The sequence below is a fragment of the Lampris incognitus genome, chromosome 11 (assembly GCF_029633865.1).
Source record: "Lampris incognitus isolate fLamInc1 chromosome 11, fLamInc1.hap2, whole genome shotgun sequence".
Lineage (NCBI taxonomy): Eukaryota > Metazoa > Chordata > Actinopteri > Lampriformes > Lampridae > Lampris > Lampris incognitus.
In genome coordinates, this window is record NC_079221.1 from 54,721,501 (window position 1) to 54,744,051 (window position 22,551).

The 22,551-nt window shown below is 42.9% G+C and overlaps 1 protein-coding gene across 6 annotated transcripts in view; it reads left to right on the top strand.

Annotated features, from left to right (window-relative positions):
* ddx3xa (DEAD-box helicase 3 X-linked a) overlaps nt 1–22,551 on the top strand; it is a 35,613-nt gene that overhangs the window by 9,505 nt on the left and 3,557 nt on the right. For 4 of the 6 annotated variants that reach the window (XM_056290077.1, XM_056290080.1, XM_056290083.1 and 1 more), the window contains 6 exons: nt 6,925–7,022; nt 8,565–8,663; nt 8,770–8,930; nt 21,081–21,225; nt 21,350–21,494; nt 21,856–21,906. In XM_056290077.1, the coding sequence (XP_056146052.1) occupies nt 6,925–7,022; nt 8,565–8,663; nt 8,770–8,930; nt 21,081–21,225; nt 21,350–21,494; nt 21,856–21,906 (699 nt within the window). The remainder of the gene's footprint in view (nt 1–6,924; nt 7,023–8,564; nt 8,664–8,769; nt 8,931–21,080; nt 21,226–21,349; nt 21,495–21,855; nt 21,907–22,551) is intronic. The other 2 variants (XM_056290078.1, XM_056290082.1) reach the window with 1 other exon arrangement.

Here is a 22,551-nt window from a genome sequence, read left to right on the forward strand (position 1 = left end):
TTACTAGGCTGTTTTGTTAAATGCATACATGCATGATTTTGAAACAAATGCATTTCCCCCCCCCCACCGATAAATCCAACCAGAGTCCAAGTGTAACTTTACATATTTGGAATACAGTGAAATTATTGTACTTTGGCTCTCTGCCTTAACATAAGGGATAAAGGACACATCACTCCCCCCCCCCCCAAAAAAAAAACCCCAATGATGAATTCATACATTATATATACAGTACATGATAGCACAATGTAAGGTGCATATGGGTGCATCAGCTGTTCAGCAACCTCAGTGCCTGTGGAAAGAAAACAATCATTAAGACTGGTGGTGTGTGATTTGATGCTCCGGTACCGTTAGATGGGAGACACAAGAACAGAACATGAGCGAGGTGGCTGGTCTCCTTAATGATGATTTAGGCTTTCCTTTTGCAGCGAGTGGTGAAAATATTAAGATATTAAATTGTGGTAGACTGTTAATTTGCGGTAAACCGAAAAATCTAAAACTGTCCACAATTTCAACAGATTACCTACCCATTGATGGAAATAGGAATGTGGTTTCCTCTGACCTTCTAAAGTCAACTGATTTTGTGTTATTGACATTTACAGAGGTTGAGCGTCATGGCACCATGTGGTTAAATCTCCCACTTCCCTCCTATAGGCCCCTCTCATCACTTTCACTTATTAGTTTAATCACCGTGGTGTCATCTGCAAATTTAATGATGTGGTTGTTGTCATAGTTGGCAACACAATCATGTGTAAACAGACTGTCCAATAGGGAACTGAGACAGCAGCCCTGAGGCGCGCCGGTCCTAAGAACTGATGTGGATGAATATGTTTTACCTATTCTCACAGTCTGGGGCCTGCCTGTCAGGAAATCAAATAGCCAATTACAGAGAGTTGCCCAGACCAAGACTGGAGTTTCACCACCGGTTTGGTTGGTGCATTTGTATTATAAGCAGAGCTGTAATCAATAAACAACATTCTGATATGGGTATATCTTTTCAAGGTGTACTAAAACACTATGCAGATTAAGTGAGAGAGCATCATCTACAGATCTATTGGAACAGTAGGCAAACTAATGGGTCATGAGTATAAGGACTGTCCAACTCAGAATGCCTTGATTGACCAGTCCGAGACACACACCTGCAGAGTAGGAACTTATCGCAGTTCAAACATTAATTTTTACCTCAGAAGAACAGTGGCGGCGATGTTTCTTCAGGCTCCGCAGCCCGGCCAACTGCCAGGGAAGCACCAATAAGAACAACCAATGTTACAACTGCACAATGTATGAGTTCAAAAAGAGAACAAAAATTTGTGAACAGCTGGAGAGATGAATTTGATTGGGTGTGTTATGAGGAAGGAATAATGTTCTGTAGCGTCTGCCGGGGGCAACCCAACTTGGCTGACAAGTAGTTACGTTAGCTAGCTAGTATTAGTAGCTGTGTAATTTCTTCCGACAGCCTTGTTATTCCGTAACGCAATAGTTGGGAAAACATTTCCCATTAGACCAGCTAAATGATTATGAACATGATTTGAGGTGCAAGTTACATATAGCCAGTGTCCGAAATTAACACTCGCCACCCGCCAAAGGCGAGTAGATTTTCCGATTGCCGAGTAAATCGCAGAAGCCTGGCGAGTAACAAAAAAAGTGAAATCCAACCACTTAATCCCCCCTATCTCTCTCTCCTTAGCAACAACAATAACAGAAATTAACCAACCAAAGTGCATTAGAACAATAACATAGCAACAGCAATAACAGAAATTAACCAATCAAAGTGCATTAGAATGTTGCTAGACGCTACTGGCGGGTAACATTACGCACACACTCGAGAGGAACAACGACAGCAGCACCCGTCAAACTCGGTACAGGCCTACTCTATTCTTTTAAATAACATTAGCGAGCAACACTAGTTATGTGGCGCTATTTAGAAGGCGCAAAACCACCATAAAAAAGACCACCATGCCCCGAAGTGGAGGAAGAAGCCACCATCGCCACCAAACCGAAAAAAAGAAAGTTTAGTGAAAAGTGGAAGTATGACGATAAAGGAGCCCTGAGAGGCTGGCTGGAGTATAACACACAGACTGTGATAATGAGTTGCTCCGTCTGTCGCCAGTATGCCAAAAACCACAGCAATTCATTTGTCATCAGTAACAAGATAATGAAGGTAGAAAACATCAGGGAACATGAGACCTCCAGATGCCACATTACCTGTATGAATGCCTCTCGGGCTCAGTTGGAGCCTGTCCTCGCAACATCCTCCGTAAAGGCGCTAATAGCCACGTCCGAGCAGACCAGCATGAAAATCTCACCGACTTCGAATTGATGTGCGAGTAGGTGAATTTAGTTGTCATCTCAAAATATCCTTATACAGCGTAAACAAAGTGCTGGCTGTAGCTAACGTTAGCCAGCTAGCACTAGTATGTGACACCTAGTTTGCACTAACGTTAGCTGTGTGCTAGCTTCAACACCATGAAACAGGTTAAAACTGATTGGCGTGTCCGCGGTGGTGTAGTGGTCAAAGCATCGGCTTTGTGTCAATGCAGTTGCCCACTGGGGACCGGGGTCTGCGCCCCGGTCTCATCAGATCTGACTATGGCCGGACTCGATGAAGCAGCAATAATTGGCAACGCGGTCTTTGGGAGGGGGGCGGAATCGGCTTGTGTTCGTCACATAAATGCGTCTCTGGGTGTGTCAGAAAAAGCAGTGGTTCGGCCTGAATTCGCATTGTCACGAAAGTGGCAAGGCGTCTCCTTCGAGACTGCCAGCCGGAGAGATGCAGATGGCGAATGCATGCGGTACGGGGGTGGATGTCTGAACTAAAATAGGGATCGATTGGCCACTAAATTGGGAGGAAAAATAAAAATGATTAAAAAAAAAACTAAACTCAGTCACACTCTCAGATCTACTGATGGTGCAGCTGTCATCTCCCGAGATCAGGGAGTATGACCCAACCAGTGCTATTAATCTGTGGCACCAGGACTGTCAGGAGCAGGAGGCCAGACTTAATGGACGGTGCAAAGAGAGTGGCTGCTGTAGAGTGAGAAGTAGTCTGGGACTAGGGGTGGGCATGTGGCGCACTCGAGTAGTTACAATAATACTGCAAATAAAACATGAAATCATACTTGTAACATTTTATCATTTAACCATTGACTAATTTTCCATAAAAATATTTTTGCTTCAGATCTGCACATTTTTAAAAGCGCTTATTCAACACAATACCTTATTCTCTCATTGATATGTACTGAAAACGTTTGTATGGCACAAAAAAGGCTACTAATTATTTTGGCCGGTAAAAAAATATGCTTGGCCGGTAGATTTTTAACAGCTTTAGTACTATTTTTCAAACAATTTAAAATCGCCGCTGTCCAACACCTGTAAATACTGCAACGCCTCGGTGGTAGTGATGGTGCGTCCGTAACGGTGTCTGTAACCAGAAATGTTTGGCAATCATCAAAAATCAAGTTTAGACTATTTCTCTGTACTGGAGAATGCTAGTGTGTTTCTAGGACAGAGCAATGAACTTCACAAAGGAAATGATGCGACCAACCCACGTCATAAATACTGACGGCGTCACGCGCACGATGACACGCAAATTACGAGCCGTCTTTTTCATGGTTCATGGTCATTTTAGATAGATCTTATCATAACTTTTTTGTGAAATTGATCTGAAACTCATTTTAATGCAAGTATATGCAATTTTAGGAGCATTCAGCGTTGGCAGGTTTATCCCCCCCCCCCCAAAAGTTATTAAACTGAAATCCAAAATCCTCAAAATGATGGCAGTCAAGTAATTAATCATTAAAAATTGATGGTAGAAAATGCCCGTCTTTTTCTCATTTTAAGTTTTATTTAGACAATTCTAATGGCACATTAGTTATGTGAAACATGAATTCATGAAGCACAAGTAATTTAAACAAACGATAATAAAACAAGGCTCTCGCTCGAAACGGCTGCTCTTGTCCACCTGTCCTTATTCAACCAATGGCACCGCCAAACAAAACAATGTCAAATGGGGCGCAGTTACTGCTGTTTCCAGACTTCAGACAAAACCAAACCCATTTTCTAACTAAACATAAAGTGCTATATAAAAGGGGAAAAAAATACTCCAAACCTCTCCACAATAAACTTAAATCTTACTGGTTTGTATTCAAGAAAATGAACATACCTAAGCGGTCAGGACTGCTTCTTCCTTTGTCATGCCAGTAGTTTTTCCCGAACTTCCAAGGTGAAGTACGCCTTCTTGTGATATAAAAGCAAGCTCTGCAGAAATGGTACACAAAACCATACATTGTCTGTTAATACATTTTTAATCAATTTAATTCTCAACGGTGATTGATTGATCATTAACATCCCTAGTTGATTTGGAAAAACAGGGACAACATTGTATTTTTATTTATTTTTATTAAACAAAAAGACACGTGTACAGTTGGGTAAAATAGCCTAAATGGACCCAATTGCCTAAATGGACTTAATTAGCGTGCTGTCATGGTAACACGACCCCACTCGTTAAATTTTAATGATCAGCTGATTGTTGACAGGAAAGTTTGATACTGTCATAGTTGTTTTTGAGACATCAAATTACAGATGAAGCAGTAGGTACGCTTGGCACTGAGGCATGATTTTATTTGAGTGGATAAATTTACCTCTGATATATTATGACAATACTAAATGTCATAATGACTGTAGGTTTCCTAGCTACATATGCTAGCAAATTAGTAAACCAAAGACCCAGCATACATTTCATCTGCTTTCCTGATGCATTAGTCTCATGAAGAGCACAAGGGTGATACAGTGCCTTCCTTGCAGAAGTACTCAGCCCCATTGACAGTCATCACTAATTTCTGGATTACAAAAGATGCCCACATCTGTTCCTGAACAATATTGTTTTTGTGAACCCATAAGCTCTAGCAGCATGTTCCCAAAGCCAAAATAAGTTGTTTTGCTGACTTTTTGTAAATAAATGAAAAACCAAAATATAGTGCTTGCATAAGTATTCAACCCCAACATATCAATACTTTGTAGAGTACCCTTTTGCTGCAATAACAGCCACGATTCTCTTGGGGTAAGTATGTACAAGCTTTTCACATTCTTATGGAGTTATTTTTGCCCATTCTTCTGGGCAGAATTTGTACAGGTCTTGCGGGTTGGTGGGATGGCGCCTCTGGACTGTGATTTTTTTGGTCTGTGCCACAGATTTTCAATGGGGTTGAGGTCCGGACTTTGACTTGGTCACTCAAAAACGTTCACCTTTTTGTTGCTGAGCCATGCCATTGTTGCTTTAGCCTTATGCTTAGGATCATAGTCCTGCTGGAAGGAGAACCTTCTCCCAAGCTTCAGTTTTATGGCAGAATGCAACAGGTTTTCCAATATTTCCCTGTGTTTAGCTCCATCCTTTCTTCGCTGAATTTGAACAAGGTTTCCAGTGCCTGCAGATGAAAAGCAACCCCATAGCATTTTACAGCCACTGCCATGCTTCACTGTAGGGAGGGTGTTTTGGCATGAGCAGTGTTAAGTTTGCACCACCCGTCGCTTTGAGTTTCGGCTAAAAAGCTCAACTTTCGTCTCATCGGACCACAAAACCTTTACCCACATCCTAACTGGGTCTCTTTCATGCTTGGTAGCAAACTCTTAACTGTGCTTTTATATGCATAGTTTTGCGCTGTGGCTTCTTTCTTGCCACCCTCCCATACAGGCAATATTTATTGAGAGCCCGTGATATGGTTGACTCATGCACATTTACTCCAGTTTCAGCCACTGACCTCTGGAGCTCCTTCAAAGTGATTGCAGGATCATGTGTGGCTTTCCTCACCAGCCCACATCTTGCTCAGAACACTTATCTTTGAGGGACGGCCTGTCCTACAAAGGGTTTGGGTGGTGTGGTACAACTAACTTCCACTTTCTGACAATGGATCCAACAGTGTTCCGTGGGACATCCAAACACTTGGGTATTGTTTTGTATCCCTTGCCCGCCTTCTGCATTTTAATTACTTTGTCTCTTACTTCAGCATTATGCTCCTTTGTCTTCATTTTCTGATGGAGTTCACGCCCGTTTAATGAACTTTACACAGAGTGCTTTTATACCCATAAACCAGACCGCTACTTTAATATCTTACAGGTGCACACTAATTATGTCCAATTGTGTTTACCTGAGTTTGTTTTAGGAATAACTTGTCATTTGTGTAAACTTGGAGCTTTCAGAGCACAAGGGGTCGAATAGTAATGCAAGCACTATATTTTAGTTTTTAATTTATTTTTTTTTAAAAAGTCAGTGAAACATAACTTATTTTGGCTTTGGGAGCATGCCGTTAGAGCTTATGGGTCCACAAAAATGTTGTTCAGGAACAGATCTGTGAGTATCTTTTATAACCCAGAAGTTAGCAATGACTGTCAAGGGGGTTGAATACTTTTGCAAGGCACTGTATATGCTATGAAGCATCCAAATACTGAAAATGTGTCAGAATTCCAACCTGCTGAACAAGTACCCAGATATTCGGGGCCACCCCTATTGCCGTTGACGGTTTCTTTATTCAAAATGAAGTCTTCCACAAAACAGAGTTTCCTTTTTTTAAAGACGTCTATTTTTAATCTAGAATCATTGACTATATATCGTATCAAAGTGGCTCTCCGTTGCTTCTAGTTGAGTGCCAGGCTTGCAGTGTAGGAGCTGAATGTTTTGGCAGATACGGATGTTGTTGGGTCTCTGTCAATTATTATTTTGCTGTTGGTCAAATTGTTAGTCATGTGAAATGTTATGATTGTGTGCTGCAGCCCTCATCACATATTTATGAGCTCTTTCACTGTTTTACTCTTCTGTACATGGCTGCTGGGGAAGAAAGGAGGCTGTTGACATTTGTCCAGAGTAACTCTGGCTCGGTTTCAGTACAGTTAAGTAATCCCCTGTGCGTGTGTGTGTTTGTGTGTTTGTTTCAGGCTCTGGTAAGACGGCTGCCTTCTTACTGCCAGTCCTGAGTCAGATTTACACAGAGGGACCCGGAGATGCTCTGCAGGCAGCCAAGACCAGTGGACATGTACTGAATTTTTTTTTAACATGTATTTAAAACCAGATAAGGGCTGTGCGATATGACAATATATTTCAATACGATGTTTCATATTATGCTCTCGTTTATTTTGTTGTCGCAAATCACACTTTACAGCAATATTTTTCAGCATTTGGACGATGCTTTGCATTGCTTTGTACGGCATGGATGCAGGGAGGAAATTTTAGTAAAGGCAACACAAACAAACATGGAGGAGGAGAGTGAATGGGACACAAGAACGGGGTAATTCCGAACAGGACTTCAACCAGCGAAGACAAAACGAGGAGCTCGTACCTAAAATTACTTCTGTCGCATTATTGTGGTTTGGGTATGAAAACCATGACACGGGCCAGAAAACAATACTTGGCAAATTATTTTGCATACCGGTCCCCACAACAGACTCGAAACGCTACTGACATTACCACGTACGCAAGAATGATGTCAAACGGTACGGAGAGAGTCTACGGATGAGAGCCACAAAAGTACAGTCAAGTGCTCAAATCAAACCCCAGACTCAGACGTTGCAAGAGGCTTTTGCCTGCGGCACACCGTATGACAAAGAATCACGAAGATGTAACTTGAGTATATAGCTCTAAATGTAATACGAAATGGGCCTATATGATCATAAACTATTGACTCCTTGAATTTACAGAAAATGCGCTATATCATGATAATCATTATCTGGATATGAAATGACCTATATCGGGATATCAGGAACACTTTTATTTGTCGTTTAACTTCATGTAGCTTGCATACATGAAACAAAATATTGTTTCCCCCAGTCCACAGCAGTGCAACACAAAGACAACAAAAAAACAAAACATGTATCCAAACTAAGAACACACATATCCAAACTAAATGCATATATCCAAACTAAGCAACACATACACCCAAACTATGAACATCCATTATCCAAACCGCTTACCCTGCTCTCAGGGTCGCGGGGATGCTGGAGCCTATCCCAGCAGGCGGGGAGACACCCTGGACAGGCCGCCAGGCCATCACACAGAGTCCACACACACACGCATTCATACCTAGGAGCAATTTAGTATGGCCGATTTAGCTGACCTACATGTCTTTGGGCTGTGGGAGGAAACCTGGGGAGAACATGCAAACTCCACACAGAGGGCGACCCCCAAGGTAGGACAACCCCGGGGCTCAAACCCAGGACCTTCTTGCCACACTAACCACGGCGCCACCGTGATGTCCAAACTAAACGGATATATCTGAACTAAGCAACAAAAAAATCACCGTCAAAGAGAGCAAATGCCAGCCAGGTTGACTGTCAGAACTGCTGGTCTGCATGGGCTAGCAGTTGGCTAAGCCTGTCCCGCTTCCGCGTCCTGTAAGATCGTCCTCGGTGTTTCCTCTTCGGCGCACAGGACGCAGCAGACCAGCTCTCCCAGCCATCAAATGAAGACACAAACTTAGACGCAGTATATGAGATTTTAGTCATATCGCACCGCCCTAGACCAGATGTATATTTCCTGTGTTAACTGCTTTAAATTCACATCATTCTCATCCCATTTGTAGGAGAATGGCAAATATGGTCGCCGCAAGCAGTACCCCATCTCCTTGGTTCTAGCCCCCACCAGAGAGCTGGCCCTGCAGATCTATGATGAAGCCAGGAAGGTGAGTAACTTCTGCACAGCTCATCTGACACTGCACACACACTTTGTGGTTCAGTTTAACATTTAAAATATTGCTTAACGGATTTATGTTCTCTCCTCTTCCCTAGTTTGCCTATCGCTCACGTGTGCGCCCCTGTGTGGTGTACGGTGGTGCTGATATTGGAACACAAATCAGAGATCTGGAGAGGGGATGCCACCTGCTAGTGGCTACACCTGGACGCTTGGTAGACATGATGGAGAGGGGCAAGATCGGTCTGGATTATTGCAAGTTAGTACAGTGCATGAAGACATATGTTTGCTTCCCCCCCCCCCTTATCCAGTTTTGAATCTTTAAATATACACGCATGAAGATCAATTTCTAACACTAAAACGACCAAGGCCAACATTTTGACGGTTTTGGATTTTTAAAGTTTAATAACTTTGGGGGGGGGGGGGGGGATACAGACCTGCTGCTCTGTGAATGCTCTAAAAATTGCATATATTTGCAATAAAATGAGTTTTAGATCAATTGCACCAAAAAAAAAGTTATGAGCTACCTAAAACGACCATGAGCCGTCAAAATTACCGCTTGTAATTTGCATGTGATCATGCGCGTCATGTCACTATTGATTACGTTTGTTGGTCGCGTCATTTCCTTCGTGAAGTTCATTGCTCTGTCCTAGACACACACTAGCATTCTCCAGTGCAGAGTAATAGTTTAAACTGGATTTTTCATTATTGCCAACATGTCTGGTTACAGACGCCTTTTCTGACACACCAAGACTACCATGCAGTACCATGCACCATGACTACCATGCAGTATTTACAGGTGTTAGACAGCGGCGATTTTAAATTGTTTGAAAAATAGCATTACAGTTGTTAACATGTTAATTTTGGTGTCAGTCGTTTCTTAACAGATATACTAACATATTTAATGCATTAATATCTCAATTGGGTATTTATCTTGACAACCGTGGTCTTAAAATGGTCGCTCTAGTAGTTTTAAGTTCCGGTCGTTGTTTTGGACTGTTTCAGTAGTTTCAGTTTTTTTTTTTTTTTTTTAGTTTTTTTAATTTCACGTTTTATAGGCCTTATTACATTTGTTAGGTTAGCAATATGTGTTTTCTGTTTTGTTTTTCATGTAATATTTTCACTTTTTCAATTTTGCTATTCAAGTTCGACCATGTCTCTGAAGTTTAAATTGTTTAAAAATAGTATTATAGTTGTTAAAATGTTAATTTTGGTGTCAGTCGTTTCCTAACTGACATATTAACATATGTAATGCATTAATATCTCAATTGGGTATTTATCTTGACAGAGTAGAGTTTAAAAACTGTAATTTTGACAGCCCATGGTCGTTTTAGGTAGGAGTGAAAGACCGGTTGTTCTAGTGTTAATGTACTGTCTCATATGTAGATGTTGGAAAGGTGAGTGTTGTTTGAACTCCATTCAAAATTAACGAGTCAGCAGTGCTGTTGTCATCACCTTCTCCACCCCCAAACATATAAACCTGGTAGAACCTGATTTTTAATTAGGGATGCACTGATTGGGAAATTCAGGGCTGATACTGGTGTTAAAAGAACAATTTGGCCGATACAGTGCCCCCCCCCATGCAAGGGAAACAAGGAAATCTTCAATACTTCAGTATAAAAAAGTCTTTCTGCCTTTCATCACACTCTTTGAATGAGCACAAATGCAATCGTACAGATTTATGAAACACCCTTTAATATATCCAAAGGAGTTGAATCAAGTGCAACTGGACTTGGTATATATCCGTGAAGACGTTTCGCCTCTCATCCAAGAGGCTTCCTCAGTTCGTGCCTTTCTGACTAGACCAAGCTAGTCTGACTGGCTGGTGATGAGATTCAGAATTTATCCTCTTTGGAGTCGTCAGAGCTATAGATGTCCATGGCTCTTTGTGTTCCGATGTTTACCAACGCCTGTCGCCAACAGAGCCATAGATATGAGTGGCTCTTTTGTGTACCGATGTTTGGCTGCGCCCGTCGTTATCAGAGCTATTGATATGCGTGGCTCTCGTGTGCTCCGGCCTACAGCCGCGCCCGTTGCCATCGAAGCTATTGATTTGCTTCTTTTTTTTTTTAGCAGCGACGGTCGTTGGGGGTGTTAGTTTTGACTTCATTATTCAGTGGTCATGAGTCATTGGAGCCGTTAGTGACCGACCGACTGTTGTTCTTGGAGGCTAGGCTTCTTGAATCTCCTGGGTAGAGATGAAAGGACAGCATTGTAAGTGGGAGATAGGTGGTGTTGCAGACCTCCTCCTCTGTTGAGGGATGGTTTTTCCAATTTCACAAAGATGGCTTCCTTCCCCCCTCTTTCAAACCATCTATCTTCTCTGTCCAAAATGTGTACGTTGCTGTCCTGGAAGGAGTGTGTCTTCTCCTTTAGGTGTAGATAGACTGCTGAGTCTTGTCCTGAGGAGTTTGGCCTTCTGTGTTGGGCCATCCGTTTGTGTAGTGGTTGTTTGGTTTCTCCTATATATAGGTCAATGCAATCCTCATTGTATTGTACAGCATACACCAGATGGCTTTTTCGGGTGTGTGGTACACGGTCTTTGGGATGAACCAGTCTTTGTCGGAGTGTGTTGCTGGGTTTGAAGTATACCGGGATGCGGTGTTTGTTGAAAATTCTCCTGAATTTCTCGGAGACCCCAGAAACATACGGGATGACTATGTTCTTCCTTCTGTTCCTTTTCTCCTCGTCGCTCACCTGGTTGGTCTTTTTGGAACGTGTTGCAGTTTTCACAAAGGTCCAACTGGGGTAGCCGCAGGTTTTTAAAGCTCCCCTCAGGTGTTTGTGTTCTTCTCATTGGGCCTGAGTGCTGCTGGGCACATTATCAGCTCTGTGTTGCAGAGTTCTGATGACGCTCAGTTTGTGTTCCAGAGGGTGGTGTGAGTCGAAAAGTAGATATTGGTCCGTGTGTGTAGGTTTCCTGTAAACCCCAATGTGGAGGCTCCCGAAACGTCTTCACAGATATATACCAAGTCCAGTTGCACTTGATTCAACTCCTTTGGATGACCTGGATGAATGAGAACATTCACAGACACCCTTTAATATAACCTTTTTTCACATGACAGGTTTTTTATTTTATTTATTTTTTTTTACATATTTTTTTATTTTTCAAGGAAAACAAATCAAACTGAACAATTACATTTGAAAGACTGATATTTTTTACATTTTAACATCTCCAAATCCCATGTACCTACATCCTGTTCCCCTCTATCTACTCCTGTCCCTTCCCGCAGGCCCCTCTTGGAACAGAATTAAACAACATTACAGTAGGTTAAATATAAACATGAAAAGGGAAACAAAAGGAAAAAAATTAAATTGGATAAAAAAAATACAAAATTAAATTAAATAAAGAAGCGAGTAAATGAATACAAGAATAACTACTGTATGAGCCATTTTAATGGTCTTTTTGGGTTTTTATGAGGTTGAGTAACTGCTGGCTGTGTATGTGGTGGCTAAGCTGCAAGGTATTCGTTCACCCCAGGCTGGCCAGAGCCCAATTTCTATGGTGCCACCTCGCCAGGAGGGAGGCAATCAACATCTTCAATCAATGGCTTCCAGTGAGAGTAAAACCTATTAGAGGAGCCCCTCAGTGTAAACTTTTTCCAGTTTAAGTAGAAACAAAATGTCCCTTAGTCACGCTTTAATAGAGGATGGCTGAGAGGATTTCCAAAGGATGAGGATTTTTCTATGGGCGATTAAAGAGTCAAAGGCAATAACATTAGATTGGATAGCTGTTGTAGTGATTTCGTCTGAGAATCTACCAAAGACTATGTGAGGGGACGGACAGATTTTCAACTTCAAATTTTCTGAAATCATGCTAAAAAATGAATGCCAGAAGCCAGTTAGTTTGGGACATGACCAGAACATATGAGCCAAATCGCAAGTGGCTAGGGAACGTCTTTCACAATTTTCATCCACTTTGCTTGGGTAAAATTTGGGGAGCTTAGCCTTGCTATAATGGAGTCTATGAACTACTTTGAACTGTATGAGACTGAGCCTAGCACAACCAGTGGAGGAGTTGAAGGTTTCCGGAGCCTTTTTCCAGAAAGCATCTGGAAAAAGTTGTATGCAGTTCTTTTTCCCAACAAGCTCTAATTTTACTGATGACTGACTCATCCGCTGGGGATAAAAGGTCATAGAAATAGGAGACATGGCCCTTGGATAAGGTTCCCACCTTGGGTAGTAAATGTATGCCACTAGGAGGGGGGATTTGAGGGAAGAGGGGGGAGTGAGTTTTAAATGTCGTATCTGAAGAAATCAGAATGGTTTGTTAAAGGCCGCATGCAGTTGATCGAAACTGGCAAATAAACCATCTATATACAAATCTCCCAGGCGGCGGAGACCTCTCCTTTCCTAGCAAGGAATACCGAGGATACATCTTGGCTGGCATGAACAAGTGATTCTTGCATACCGGAGTCGCTTGGGGGAGGGAAGACCAACCAAAATGGCACCTTACCTGTGCCCAGATCTTCAAGGTGCCTATTACAATGGGGTTAGAGTTGAATTGTGAAAGGGAAAGGGGTAGGGCGCTACACACAAGAGCTTGGAGTGAAGAAGAGAAGCATGACTTTGCCTCAATCTTACACCAGCTGCTTTGAGGTGAGGTGAACCAGAGCATGATCTTGTGTGCATTAGCAGCCCAGTAGTAGCCTATGATGCTGGGCAATCCAAGTTCCCCCCCCCCCCCAAGGGGCCTGTTCCTTTGCTGTAATGTTCTACCAGCTCTTTGATGTTTACCAGCTCAGTTGATTGAAGAAATTATACTGTCAATAGTGATTTATAAAAAAAAAAAGATCTGGGCAACAAGATAGGTCGACACTGGAACATGTATAGATCTCTAGGTAATATGTTAGTTTTTACGGTCTGTACTCTTCCCGCCAGGGAGAGTGGTAAGTGACTCCACTTGTGTAAGTCGGCCTTGACTGGTCGAAGTTTCTTTCCCGTAAGGTACGAATGGATCATGTGATTTGAATACCTAGATATTTAAATCCTGCATTAGACAGCCTGAAGGGTATGGACGATAATGATATCTCTGTAGCCAATTGGTTGGGAGGAAAACTCTCAATTTTGTCGATATTTAATTTGTATCCTGAAATCACACCGAAAAGATTTCAAAATTGAAATAATGTGAGGGATACTAACAAAAGGATCACTCGCATACAAAAGGAGGTCGTCGGCATATAGGGAAACCCTATGCTCAGTGCCCCACCTCCGAATCCCCTTCAGTCCTTCGGAGCGATCGATAGTGGTTCAATAGCGATAGCAAACAATAATGGGGAGAGTGGGTGCCCCTGACATGCCCCACGAAAGAGTGGAAAAAATTCGGACCGCTGAGTATTTGTGCATACTCCCGCGTGAGATGAATAAAGTAGCTCGATCCAAGAGATGAGGCCAGTGCCAAAACCGAACTGCCTTAGGGAAGAAAATAAATTAAGCCCACTCCACCCTGTGGAAGGCCTTCTCAGTGTCAAGGGACACAACCAACTCTGGTTCAGTAGAAGATGGCGGAGTATGAATGATGCCGAGAAGCCTTCGACTATTTGTAAAGGAGTGCCTCCCTTTTATAAAGCTAGTCTGGTCCTCTGATATGATTGAAACCCTTACTGATTCCAGTTGCCAAGCGAAAATCTTTGCGAGTATCTTGACACCTACCGGTAGGAGCGAGATCGGACAAAACGAATCACAACTCAACGGGTCCTTTCCTTTCTTGAAAATCAGAGAAATTGAGGCCTGTGTGAGAGTGGGTGATAGGGATCCCAGACGGTGCGACTCACCGAACATTTCTAATAGCAATGGGGCTAGTTGGTCTGAAAACTTCTTAAAGAATTGAACTGGGAATCTGCCTGGTCCTGGGATTTACCACTTTACATAGATTGTATTGCTTCTTTTATCTCGCTAAGTTTTAACGGGGTGTCAAGCAGAGTTGTAAAAACCAGGTCCAGAAAGTAAAAGTCCAAACCACATATTTGTTCCACTCATGCACTACACCAGCAGATTCTAGTCAACACCACGGCAAATACACGGTTTGGACATTTACTTTCTGGACCTGTTTTTTACAACTCTGGTGTCAAGCATCTGCTGGTCACTAGTCAAAATCTTGGGAAAGGTTGGCTTCTCAAATAATGAAGCAAGCTGGGCATCGTCATCTGGGGATTCTGAGGTGTATAACTGGGAATAAAAGGTTTTAAAAAGGTTGTTTATCATGCTCGGGTCAGATGCAATGGAGCCTGTCTCATCCCGTATCTGAGTGATGTGATTTGCAGATACCCTAGCTTTTAGTTGATGGGCCAGGAGATGGCCCGCTTTGTCTCCGTGTTCGTACATGGACCCCTGAGAGTGGAGGAGTCGCCGCTCGGCCTCTCCCGTCGGCAGAAGATTGAGCTCGGTTTTAAGTGTCATCTTATCTTTGTATATATCAGGTGGTTGATTGGTTGAGAGCAGATTGCCAATATTTGCAGTGGATGTTTCTAGTTCCTGCTGACGTGCTCTACGGAGTTTATTAGCGTGAGCTGTATATGAAATAATATGCCTCTTATAAAAGCCTTGAGGGTTTCCCATAATAGGGATGTGGAAGTCGCTTCATTTTGGTTGGTCTCACAGAAAAATTTAACTGACTCAAGAGACGTATTTGCAGAAGTTTGCCTCTGCTAGTAAAATGGGGTCTAAACGCCAAAATCTAAATCCCTTGGGCTTAAGGTGGAAGTGTAGATCCAAGATCACGGTTGAGTGATCTGAGATTGTTATTGGGGAGTATTAGTGGAGACAATTGATGGGATGAGTGATTTATCAACAATGAAATGGTCAATGCGCAAAAATGAGCGGTGTGCATGGGGAAAAAAGGAGTACCGTCTAGTGGATGGATGCAGGAATCTCCAAGTGTCAGTGTAACCATATTGGTCCATAAAAGTAGAAAGAGTCTGGGCCATTTCGGAAGGTGCTATTGGTCTCGTACTGGACCTATCAACAATTGGATCAATAACACAGTTCATGACTCCTCCTAGTAATAATAGATGGGAATTCAAATTTGGAATAGAAGACAGCAGCCATTTCATAAACTTTTGGTCATCCCAGTTGGGAGCATACATAGATGCTGATACAGTTGGTTTCTGATAGAGTATACCGATGACTATGACATAACGGCCGTTCAAATCTATGATTACATCTTTAGGTGTAAAATTCACATTTTTCCTAATCAATATGGCAGCGCCCTCCTTTTCAAGTTAAATTTAGGGTGGAAAATCTGTCCAATCTAAGGCCTTTTCAGCTTCCCTTGGTCAGAGTTGCATAAATGTCTCCTGAATAAACATTATGTCTGTGCTTAGGTTTTTAATGTGTCAGAATTTTTGTTCGTTTAACCGAGGAATTTAACTCACCAGTGTTTAGTGAAATGATCCTTACCGCCTGCCCACCACATGGTCATGTTTGCCATGATATAGCCCATGACTTCAGAGACGTTTGACCTGACTCAGGGTGCAAGAGACAAAAAACAGGAAAAATTAGGCCCTTGAAAACAATATGGTAAAATATGAGCGTCATATTCGTTTTTTGTTGTTTTGTTTAACAAACAAAAAAACAGACAGATGTCCTCCCCCGCACTTAACTTCGGCTTGCCCATGCCTCCCCACCCTCCAATACCAGCCATGGCTTCCCTTTCTGCGATGACTTTCTTTCTTTCCTGAGATGTCTCAGTATTTACCCTTCATAAACTATCACCCCAAAAACGTACAATATATAAAAATAAACGGTTGTGAACGAAATCTAGGTTGTACAGTGTGTGACTTCTAACACTAATGCCGTTGTAAAATGGAATAAAACAAACAACCCAAAAAAAAAGGAAATCCACAGGTCAAATACATAGAACACTTACACACGCACATGCGTGCGCGCACACACACACACACACACAGGATGAAAGAACAAACAAAACATAGAAAACCAAAACATCATGTAAAAAAAGTAAGAGAAAAATGTCTGAATGTGTTGTAGATTGGATTTACCATACTCAACCAAACGTTGGTAAGAGTCCAAGAGTTTAATATCAGCTCTTCATTTCTGCCGGTAGCCAGCCGCGAAAGTTTCTGCTTCCTCGGGCAAGGAGAGCTGTTGTCTAGCCCTGTTTTGAGGTGTGATTTGTAAACAAGCTGGATAAAGCAGGGATGGCTTGAGGCCTAAACCATACAGCTTCGATATGACTTGTCAGTCCTTCGCTCGTTGCTCCAGCACCTCTGGGGTATAATTCTCAATCTCTACCGTTGAGCCCCGATATTGTAGTTTACCCTGACGTTTGCGGGCCTCCCTGATAATCTGGTCTTTGATCTGGTAGCGGTGTAGGCGAATAATCGCAAGGCTGCGGCCTTGCTCCTTTTTGCGGCTTAGCAATGCTTATACCCTGTGTGCTCAGTCCAGTTCCGGTGGTGATGAATCTGTTCAACCAGGAGTTATGAAAATAATTCCGTGGGTCTTGGCCCCTCAGTGGACTCGGGGAGGCCGATGTTTCAGATGTTGTTTCTGCGGCTCCGTCCTTCCAAATCCACTGTTTTAGCCATTAGCCTAGCATTGCTTGCAGCTAGAGCTTCACATCGTTCCCTCTAGTTTACTGAGGCGCTGATCCGGAGGTTGGCGTTTGATTCCAAAGACTAGATACGTTGACCGTCTTCCATCACCGCAGACTGTATTTTATCCAATTTTGCCTCTAGGACCACGAAGCTCGTCTTAATCACTGCCCTGATGTCTGCTAGCATGATAAACGACGCTCGTCTCGGAGGAGCCACTACTTGTAGGCGTGTCATCTGGTTCGTCTTGTTTTGATAGTTTATGATGTTTTGACGTCATGCTGGATTGTTGAGACATTTAGCCGTTCACAACTCTACTTCAAAACTATCTGGGATGATGAAAAAAAGTAAGACTTGAAAGAAATTAGGTGAAGGGCCTGAGGTTATGCTTCCTCTTCACATGTTCCCCAAACCGGAAGTCACATGACAGATTCTTTTTGTGAAAAATAACTTTCAAAAGCCTTTTAGCCTGCCGTACAACTACTTACTCAATGAAGAATTTTTCAGGAATGGATTGGACTGCATTTAAATAGCGCTTTTTTTAGTCTACTGATCACTCAGTGCTTTACAACGTGTGTGTCTCACATTCACACACATTAATACATTGATGGTGGAAGCTGCCATGCAAGGCGTCAACCTGTTCATCAAGGGCAGTTAGGGGTTCAGTGTCTTTCTCAAGGACAATTCGACACGCTCCCTGGAGGAGCCGGGGATCGAACCAGCGACCTCCCGATTGCTAGACGACCTGCTTTACCTCCTGAGCCATTCCGCCCCAACAGTATTTACATATCCTAACAAAAATTACTTTTGTGAAACATAAATTAAATGTAAAAGCGAATAGAAAAGCTATACAAACATAAGTAGGGCTATCTTTCACCTCAGAATACAGCGTTCTCGTCTCCATTGGGCACAGACTTGCAGCAGGCTGGAACATGTGGCTCAACGTGGGCCCTCTTCACAAACAAAAATTGGCCTCTTAGGAAAACCATTCCCATACAGTGTGCCTCTTCTGAATACTAATGATTAAAATAAAATCCCAGGTACTTTATTGCTTACTTCATGGTAAGATGCATGTTTTTCTTTACAAAGATGAGCATCTCTGGCTTGTTGCAGTTCATGCTATTTCTCTTCTCATCCAAGATGTGAGACGCAGAGTCAAGTCAGAGTTCATTTAAAGTGCATTATCACACCGAGCTGAACAGCCGCTCACTGTCCATGCTGACGTATGGAGCACATAGGTGTTTGTGTGCCATTTGTGCCTCTGCTGGAAAATGGAGGTGATTATTTCTCCAATATCCGAGTGTAGTCTCATTTCTGGGAATGGGGGCCTCTGTAAAGGTAACATCCAGTTGCAGTGATGCCCTCATCCTTGGCTTTTCTAGTCCCCTTTCTTCCAGAATCTCCTTTTAAGGTCATGAACGGAGTGGGCCATATCCTGTCCGTTCATGTCCTCTCGGTCTGTGGGTGATCAGCTCTCTCAACCGTGCGTCTGATCTCCATTACTGGCAGCAGGCCTATCCATCAATTGCACGTCAAGTGTTGCCCGGGCGTGTTGCTTAACATCCTCGTCAAAGTAGCAGTCCTTATATGTGGGTTCCTGTGAGGATCTAATGCAGAAAATGGGATCACACGATTTGATCGAAGCGTTGGTTTACAGCCTCTAATAATGCGGTCTTTGTTGTTTTAATACCATAGTCTGTGTCAACCTCATTGCTTAGAATACGTCTCGGGTTCTCACCGAGGAGATTACATCAGCAGCCAGTGCCCCTGATGTGCTGACTTTTCTCTTGTAAGTTGTTCAAACAGGGAGAGAAGTGTGATAAAGTTTTCAACTAATCCCCACCGGTACACAGTTAGGGTTGCCGGGAGGTTGTAGTCTGCGGCATATGTAACAAGTGCGTCCTGAAGGCTTTCCATCATGTACGTACTATTCCACTGAGTGGCAACATCTTGTAGCCTTTTTACTTTCATCCCCAACTGGATCTACACAGCCTGCGGGTGTGATTAGGCAAGGGGCGAGTTTTTAAAGTGTCTGACTATCTTTCGGTCTATTGCCACCTCATCAGAGATGCTGCGCTGGGTCAGAACGCCTTCGTGGACAGCCAGCTGCAGGGTGTATGCCATGCAGCCAAAACTAGCCAGACCACTATCTGTTATTACTTTTGCCATATTTCTGGCTTTATCTTTCACAACAGCATGCATTTGGGTTTTGTCTATTTTCCATGTTTCAAACATTTTCTCAAATGCCTCTTGAGATAGCAGTTACAGAGTGGGAGCCTGTGAACTCCTGGGAGTGTAAGACTGCTTTTATGACATTAAAATCTTTGTCAGTCCACTGTGCTGTGAGGCTAAGCGTGCTGACATGGCTAGCATCCGAACTCCATATATCAGTTGTAAAACTGATGGCAGGGATGTCATGAGCCAGTAGCTCATGGGTGTGTGGCCACAGTGTTGTAGATTTCAGGGAGGCACGTCAGCAAAATGATGATGGGTCATTGTGTAGCGGGGCTCCTTGTACTCAATCAGGCTTCGAAACGCCACCTCCTCACAACAGAGAAAGGCTGGTCATCTAATGCAGCATTTCCCAACCCGGTCCTCAAGGAAACCCCTATCCTGCAGATTTTCATTGTAACCTTGCATAGGTAGCCCTGCTTGTACTTACTCAACCAATCATCTCATAGCACTTAATTATGCAAGGTGTGCAACACCTGACATTGCTGATTGGTTGAATTACTACAAACGGGTACCTATTCGGGGTTGCAAAGAAAATCTGCAGGATAGGGGGTCCTTGAGGACTGGGTTGGGAAACACTAATCTAATGCAATGAACTCCATCAGCTTGTTAGTTGTCCATTTTTAGCTTTGGCACTCTGTGGAATTTGTTTTTTTTTTTGCCTTTTTCTTATGCTGTGAGTATCGACTGAGTCTTGCTGGTGGTGGTTTGTGTTTTCTTGGTGTCCAGTTCATTTCTGTTTTTCATGGGCTTTCAGGTAATTGTACACATCTTCGTGTCTGCTTTTCAAATGGCTGAGATATGTGTTAGAATTCTTGCTTGTTTTACCTCCTCTTGAAATGTCACTGAAACGTGTCTTACAAACGGCATATCGCTAATCTTTTCTTCGAGGTGGTGAAATGGTCCCACACGGCCGACATTTCAATATACATTTTCTTTACTTTTATTTGAAAGCAAAGCACATGTGCACATGGCACCCGTTGCCCTCTTACATCATGCCAGAGTCGTGTCCAGCCAGTGGCTGTTAGGGGTGGTATTATAGTACCACCCATTGCATCTTCTCTGAATTTGCAGCTGGGTTAGGCTGCTGTTGTCCAAGTCAGACTGCATATAACCAACACAACATTTAGCCAGCACAAAATTATATAAATAAATTGATGTGACACAACAGATAGGCATTGGCTACTGCCATCGGTGAATGTCATCTTACTTGCCAGTAGGCCGATGCCAGTCAACCAGGCGAATATCAGCCGATGGCAACGTACAGCCAATTAATTGATGCATCCCTAGGTTTAATTATTGATGTTGGTCAAGGTCTTCTACCAGCTTGTCTTGTCTGTCTGCTTGTTGGACACAACAATGTCATATTCAGACTCAACACTACCCACCTTCTTCCTCATTTGGCTGCATGATGATAGAAAACACTGCACCTCATTTTTCCTGGCAAAGTCCTAACAGAAACTAACCATTCATATGAGCTACCACAAACGATGATTTGCATATTTGTGTATTAGATATTGTCTTAAACATGCCAATGTAGACTCTATCAAAAGTGACATTTGTTAGCATGTACATTTCTGGAATTGTTGTTTTAAAATTAAGGTATGCTTGCTGTGTTTCTGTAGCTACCTGGTGCTGGATGAGGCTGACCGTATGCTGGACATGGGCTTTGAGCCCCAGATCAGACGCATTGTGGAGCAGGACACGATGCCTCCTAAAGGCATCCGCCAAACCATGATGTTCAGTGCCACTTTCCCCAAGGAGATCCAGGTATCTGTGGCTAGCCAATACTTGTACACAACTCCTCCTTGTTCAACTCAGCCACCACAAGGGAAGTCATGAATGTCCACTCACTCTCTAGTATCTCATCTGAACTAATTTTTACCCCCTTAAGATTTTGGCTCGTGATTTCCTGGAAGATTACATTTTCCTGGCTGTGGGACGTGTTGGCTCCACCTCTGAAAACATCACTCAGAAGGTGGTCTGGGTGGAGGAGAATGATAAGAGATCCTTCTTGCTTGACCTGCTCAATGCAACAGGTCAGAACCATGGACACAAAACACACATGAACATCATTGAAGTTTTGGGCTCTTACCCATCATCCTGTGTTTGTCAGTCTACCCCTGTCAAGCTAGTAGTGACCTAGCTGCATCCCTTTTAAATAAAGGTGGGTTTTTGGCTGCATTGTCTCATCAATCCACCATCAGCCTGTCTCTTCTCGACCTTAGAGTAATGTGAGAACACTAGAAATATACCTGTTCATGGGTTAGGAGGCACTCAAAGCACTCATTGTTTCAAGGGTTTATTACATTTTGGTCAATCAAAGCACAATTATCTAAAGCTGTGAAAGTTGTGTACTGAGCAGCCTTTCGTTTACTGGACGGTCTGGTTTTATCTTAGTCATTCCCAGTGAGGTTCAGGAAAATGTGGCAGAAGCCCCAGAGAAGCCTGGTAAGTATGAGTATCCTGTACCTCCAGTATGCCCCACCAGCCAGAAACATCACATCCCACAAGTCATCCCCACCCTTTTCTCCTACCCTGCTGACATGCCTCCATAGTTTTGTTTTGCACTCTCCCCCTCCTCTCATCTCTGATAGGAACTCCTAGGACCAGCGGTAATGCTGGCCGTGTACCAAGAACACTGCTTGGACTGCACTGAAATAAAATTTCTCGCTCCTCGTACAGCATTACCGACTGGGAAAATTTTCCACACCTGGTATCTGCTGGCTCTATATTGACACATTGGTTTGTTGCCTGTAGAAACACAGCCTGTTTATTTCCATTAGGGCAGATGACTAACAGATTTGATGGTGTCTGTCTACAGGAGAAAGGGAATGCATCAAACCAATCTACCTTAGTACTGCTGTTAGTGCTGGAAGACATTTTCACGTTGATTACTAGATTAAGACCTCTTTGGCATATTCCACCTATTCCTGACCATTATGTAGAATGCCTTACTCAAATTCTGTGTTCATACACAGTAAATGATGCTCACTATTTTTGTGCTGGCTCCATGATTACTGGTGCAACAGCTACTGTTGCACGTACATGAGTGTCAAAGACGGCCTTCATAACACGTTATCACCATGGTAACAA